The sequence below is a fragment of the Numida meleagris genome, chromosome 14 (assembly GCF_002078875.1).
Source record: "Numida meleagris isolate 19003 breed g44 Domestic line chromosome 14, NumMel1.0, whole genome shotgun sequence".
NCBI lineage: Eukaryota > Metazoa > Chordata > Aves > Galliformes > Numididae > Numida > Numida meleagris.
In genome coordinates, this window is record NC_034422.1 from 4715835 (window position 1) to 4721834 (window position 6000).

The 6000-nt window shown below is 50.3% G+C and overlaps 1 protein-coding gene across 1 annotated transcript in view; it reads right to left on the reverse strand.

Moving 5' to 3' along the window:
- AACS (acetoacetyl-CoA synthetase) overlaps positions 1–5777 on the reverse strand; it is a 40452-nt gene extending 34675 nt beyond the window's left edge. Inside the window, exons 1-2 of the mRNA XM_021412677.1 lie at positions 5018–5777; positions 2097–2200 (exon numbers count right to left, since the gene is read on the reverse strand). Coding sequence (XP_021268352.1) covers positions 2097–2200; positions 5018–5135 — 222 coding nt within the window. The 5' untranslated portion in view covers positions 5136–5777. The remainder of the gene's footprint in view (positions 1–2096; positions 2201–5017) is intronic.

Consider the following 6000-nt stretch of genomic DNA (forward strand, 5'->3'; position numbering starts at 1 on the left):
GCATACCTCATGAAAAGCAAGAGCAGAGACCATCAGAACGCTCAAAGCAGCCCTTCCACAGGAAGGACAGCTGTCAGGTACTTCTCACAGGAGAAAGAACATAAGTTTAAGCTACATTTCTCACTTAAAATCAACAGCTACTTGCAATTTGATATAACGGCAGCGCTGCTGTGTCGGGATAGCTTCATATGCTGTGAGTACCTTTGTTCTTGTCAGAAGTTACATGGATACTTAACTCCTCCACCAAGTTTTAATGAAACACTGGCTGCCTGTGTTATATGCACATAAATTTATTGTTATTCCAAGAATGACTTACAGAAATAGGGGATGTTTCGCTGGCTAGGAACAAGTCAGCTCTAGTTTGTAAAAACTTTTATTCTCCTCAAAGCAGAACATTTACTTCCACTGAGCAACAGGGATTGAGCAGTAGGACAAAGGAAACTTTCCAGCTCTTAGATACCACTCAACAGTTCAGTTCCTGTGAGCAGCATTTCTTCCTGATATCCACCAGAAATTCATTAACAGTGAGGATTACCAGCAAGTCAGCTTCAAGGCTTGACTCTAGCTTTGAGCCTTGAAGCTGAGCCTCCAATGCTCACACAGAAAAAGGTACAAACATACACCAAGCTTTGTAAGTATTACACCAAGTATATTTGTTTGCAGTACTTGCCTATATAAGGGACTTCACCTCCCCCTATTTAAAGACCCCCACATCACAGCAAGTCCCTTCTTGAGAGCTCCCAGGCCACCACATGCCTGCTCTACAAGAAGTCTAGTTAAAGCCTTCCTAGACAACCCTATCCTTCAGCTTCTCATCCTCAGGAGACATCCACTTTTAGGCTGCTATTGCCTTTTTCAGTCCTCCTTCCAGCTTGTCGATCATTGGAGGTATCTTGAGGGACCGTCTTCTAGAAATGCTAATCCTGTAAGACAAATGAACAAGAATTACTCTTCACCTTGCTCAGCACAGAGGTGAAAGACAGTTCTGAACTGCTTGCCTAGGATAATTCATGTTCTCTTGCAAGTCTGGAAAACAGCCCTGCTAACAGCACAGAATAAAGAGAGGGAAGGCAGGGTAAGAGGTTGTATCCCAATTACAATCTGGCTAGATTTTGAACTACTGCTTACAAAAAAAGTTATTAAAATGACTAGTAGAGCATTCACCATCTTCAGACTGCACACTTAGAGTGAATTTAGAACATAAGAGCTAGCCTAAGGACTGAATCACATTAAGACACCTGAGCATGCAGTTTCATGGCAGGAGTTTGGAGAGAGAATCTCCTGATCTATTATCTCATGCAGTACAAAAATTTCCAAGACAGGGAAAGGCAAAGAAACATACCTGTTTCCACTGCAGAACAGCAAGCACTCCACGTTTTCAGTACAGATGGTCTCCAGGGATTAATTACCGAGTCCAGTTCCTTCTCTATGAAGTCCCAGGAAGGTTCTTCTGCATCAAGCTTTTAAAGTGATTAGTCAGACCATGCCTTCCTCAAATGAGAAGCGCAGGCTGGCGTTGATATCCCATACCAGGACTGCAGAAGGATTCCAGCTTTGTCTTTCATTTGCAAGAGGAAGTCTCCTTTGTCTCAAAGCAATGCTGCAGCAAGGTCTGCTATTCCATTTGTGATTGTGTTCAACTACTACCACTTCCTCAGAGATATTTCAAACCTCTATCTGACTCTAAGTACTTCCAGAACCAGTTCCACAGAGCTGGTGGGGAACAGGCACACTTACCAGGTAGGCTGAATCAGAGAATATAAACATGAATTTGGGGGCATGCCAGCATTTCATGATATACTATCGGCATAACTCTGAAGCAGAAATCAGTTTATTGGCAGATTCCTTACAATCAGCCAGGACTGCCAGGCTATTTGAGAGCACATAACCACTACAGAAGAATTGCGTAGGACAATAAAACTTGAGGGTTTCACTGTACTAGAATTTATCAGCAACAAAGCATCACAGTCTACTACACAAGGAAGTTCAGTTCTTCATATTAATGGAAGAAGGTTCCAGCAGCAGTTCAAAGGATCAGCTGTAAAACTGGTTCATCTCCCCTTTGTGTTGTACTTGACTAGTTTACAGCAACTCACCTCATCATACAGGCGAGAGCACACGATGTTACTGTACTTCCAGAATTCTGCCCAGAAGTCCGCAAAGGATTCCACTGACCACTGGTATAAGTCATTGTAGTTGGCTAGAAGTAATAGATACCTGTTAGTGTTACAAGGAATTACGGGAATATAGACCAACTATACTTAGGGTTGTCCTAAACGAAGAAAAATTGTTTCACTCAAGGCTCAGCTCTGGCCAGCAGCAGGTGCCTCTGCGGGAGCTGGAACTCATTCTGACCTGGCACTGAGCAGCTGCTGGGCACTGCTCATAGAGGCCACCCCTGCAGCCCCTTGCAACAAAACCCTTGCCACATACGCAGCACACTGTTCAAGGCAAGTGACTATGGCATCAGACAGTCTAACTTGAACAGCTGGCATCATTTCACCTGACTGCTTTACAAGCCATTTGCAACCAGAGAGACAGGGAGGGACCTTTTCTAATAGCTGTGCTGCATCACAAATTGGATGCACTCACTATCTAACAGCACTATATGAAGCAAGAACGTGTTATTCCTCATCAGTGAAGGGCGAGAGAGAGAATCATTTTCATGCTAAAACAGCATTAATGTCTCCTGGGACAAAACAAGTTCACTAGCCAGATATAACAGCCATGAGGGGGCATTAAGAACATGGCAATGAGCAGCTGAAGTTTTACACAACAGACAGCTGAAGTAACCTGAGGAATGCATACAAAAATTCCACCACAACAATTCAAGCTGAAATTCAGAATTGCAGTATTCAACATACCAAAATGCAGCGTGTCAAGCAGTTTTAGATATGAATAACTGAAGTAGATCCCTCATTACCAGCTCACATGCCTTGAGAATGTCATGTCTATGCTGCCCGAAGCTGTGCCAGCAGCCAAGTTAAACAGTATCTGCCATCAGTAGCAGTAGTAACAGTTTCCTACCCTGCCACCTGTTTCCTATTTGATGCTTTCAGCTAAACTAATCGAAGATATTTTCTCCAATTATCTCTGGCTTGTCATCCTGTAATCTACCTGATTAAAAGTCATCTTTGACTTCCTCCTAAAAGGAAAACATCTTTCAGCCTTATAAGAGAACATCCAAGCAATCTCTACACCATTATTCACACGATTATTGCTACTTCCCTACCCAGTCCGTCCCTTTCACGTCATCTTTCAGTGAAAGATTACTCCCTAGATACTATTGATAGAGCAGAAGGTCAAACTTGACATGGTGAAATCAAAGAATGCCTCTTCCTCAGGACTCAACTTTTATGTATATACTGCCTCCAGCTCAGCCTCCAGTTTTGTTCTGTTGGGCTTTTTTTTGTTGTTTTTAAAAGAAGAACTTTCACCCAAGTTAATCTTCGATATTCTACGCCATGTCCACAAGCTGGTATGAGGACAGGCTTTACTGAAGTCATCTCCCACCTCCTCCTCCAAAAGGAAATTGCAGCACGTGCTCCAAACCATTTAGTGAGCGCTACAAATGACACCGCCACCGATCCGGTTTCTTTGAATGTGACTAGCTTGTTCTGTCCTGTCTGCACAGTTTGTCCCCAGATGAGCTTCAGCACACAAGTCCTTCAGGGCACAGACCTGTTACGCAGCAATTAAACGTTGCATTTCATTGCTACATTTCAGGGTTGGACAGAGCCACGCTGTTTAAAGGGCTCTATTGCCTTTGGCTCTCCTCAGCAAGGCCATATCTTGATATTACATAAAGAATCCATTCTTAGTTGGTGAATAGCATGCAAGCCAGTGAGCATCAGTTCACATCTAATGCAAGCTGACAAAGGTTCCTATACATAGGAATCTATTTTGAAGTGGTAGTCACATCGAAATAGAGCGAAGAGAAAAATTCTAGCTGTTTCAGCTAGAAACGTGTAGAGCCCACTTGAAACTGCACTTGATCTTGACCATCTGAATGCCAGTTACGTGACATCCCCACTCAAGGCTTGGACGAAATCCTGCAGTAACTTGTATCCTATGTAGCCAAAGACCTGGACACTGTGTTTACAGCAGAAAAACTATAACCTAGTCTGTCTGGACATTAAGTTCCTGATCAAGATGGCTTTTCAGAGGGGAACTGCTTGCTGGAGCTCCAGAGCATCTGTGTATACTACAGACACATGGACAGATCAACTGGTGAGGCCACTTGCCAGAACTGCTCCCTCCATCCCTCATCCTCTGGCAGAGAGGTATGAACAGAAAAGCTGCACCAGCAGCCCAGTGCCTAAATAGCCAGAGAGACCAGGCAGCACAAAGCAAGGCGGTCACAGCTGGGGAGCTGTCCCGTCCATGGTTCACACTGTAGACGTGCCCCAGCACCAGCCCCGCTGGCTCCTGATGCCTTAGGCACTGCTCAGACAGCACTCAGTAAAGAAGACACAACTTGGGTTTGGAAGACCTCTCTGGAGTCCTCACCACCTTCCCAAAATGGAGCTAAACTCGAAGCTGATGGATCAAATCAAAGGACCAGACATCCATGCACAGCCACATGGTTATTACTGAATGGGCACGAAGCAGAGCTTGAAGAGCTCGTGCAGGCATACAGAAGTAACCTGGACTGCATCACTAAACCAACACCACATTTCCCCACCCAGCCTTTACAGAGGCTACACACGAAGACACTCCCTTCATAAACAAAAAGAGGAGAAAGCGAGCACGGCCCTCGCTCCCGCTCAGCGCACTGGGACTCACCCCCCCAGGTCCGCCCCGCAGCACTCCGCTAGCAGCGCCGTTCTCAGCCCTGCCGCCACCCAGCTCCGCGCCGGCCGGGACGCGGCACCCGAGGCCCAAGCGCGAGGCTGCGGCAGAGCATCGCCCGCGCAGCCGGCACCGCCCGACCCGCAGCGGCACCGGCCAAGGGGTAAGCGGAGCCCTACGAGGCCCCTCGGGACGCCTCGCCCGCCCTCCCTCCCGCAGCGCTCACCCAGGCGGAGCCCGCAGCTGCCGGCCACGGCTGCGCGGAACCGATCCATGTGGGTGTTCCGTTTGCTGTCAGGCTCCCACATCACCTGCGACTCCATGATCTCGGGCTCGCGGGACATGGCGGCGGCGGCGAACGGAGGCGCGCGAACACCCGACACCGCTCCCGCAGAACCGCCGCACGGCAGCGCGCACACCGCGGCTCTCAGCACGCACTGCGCGGCCCTGCGCGGGGCGCTGCGCTTTAAGGGCCGCCTCACCGCCCGTCGCGGTAACCTTCCGCGGAGCGAAAGAAGTGCGCCCCGCCCCGCCCCGTCAGAGCGTGTCCCTCCGCCGCACCGCCGGCAGCCCGGCACCTCGGCTGCTTCCCTTGTGGTGATCGCGATGAACGGGCAGATGTAGCCCAGGAACGGGACAACCACAAGCTGGCGTGCCCATCGCTGCCTGTGTACGCGCCGCCGTGTAACTCACTGCCAAGTAACCCTGACCTGGGAAAACACGCAATGACAGCAGTTATACGGGCCCCGTGCCCTGCCGGCCCGGCGCTGAGGTCACCCAGGTGTGAACTGCGCGGTCACAGCCCGGGCGGCGATAAGCGCTGCCGCTGTCCCCGTGCCCCGCGCGTGGCCGCGCTGCCGCTCCCTTCGGGCTCGCGGCGCGAGGCCGCGCTGAGCTGTGCCATTCCGGGTCAGCACCGCCGAGAGTTTCTCCCGACGCACCCGGCCCCCCCGTCACATTCGGCCGGAGCACAGACCCAGCGAGCACAGGAGGCAAAAAGGGGCAATTTCCCGCTTTCACCCCCTCACGCCCCGCACGCCCCCGCCCCCTCCGGCCGCCGCCCATCAAGCGGCCCCGCGCTGCGGACGGATCCGCGCGGCGCACGGCGGTCACGACGCCGCCACAAGCGATTGGCCGCCGCGCGCCTGGCCCCACATCAGCCCAGAGCCCGCTCTCCTCGCGGCTAGGCTGAGCGGGGAAGAGCTGACA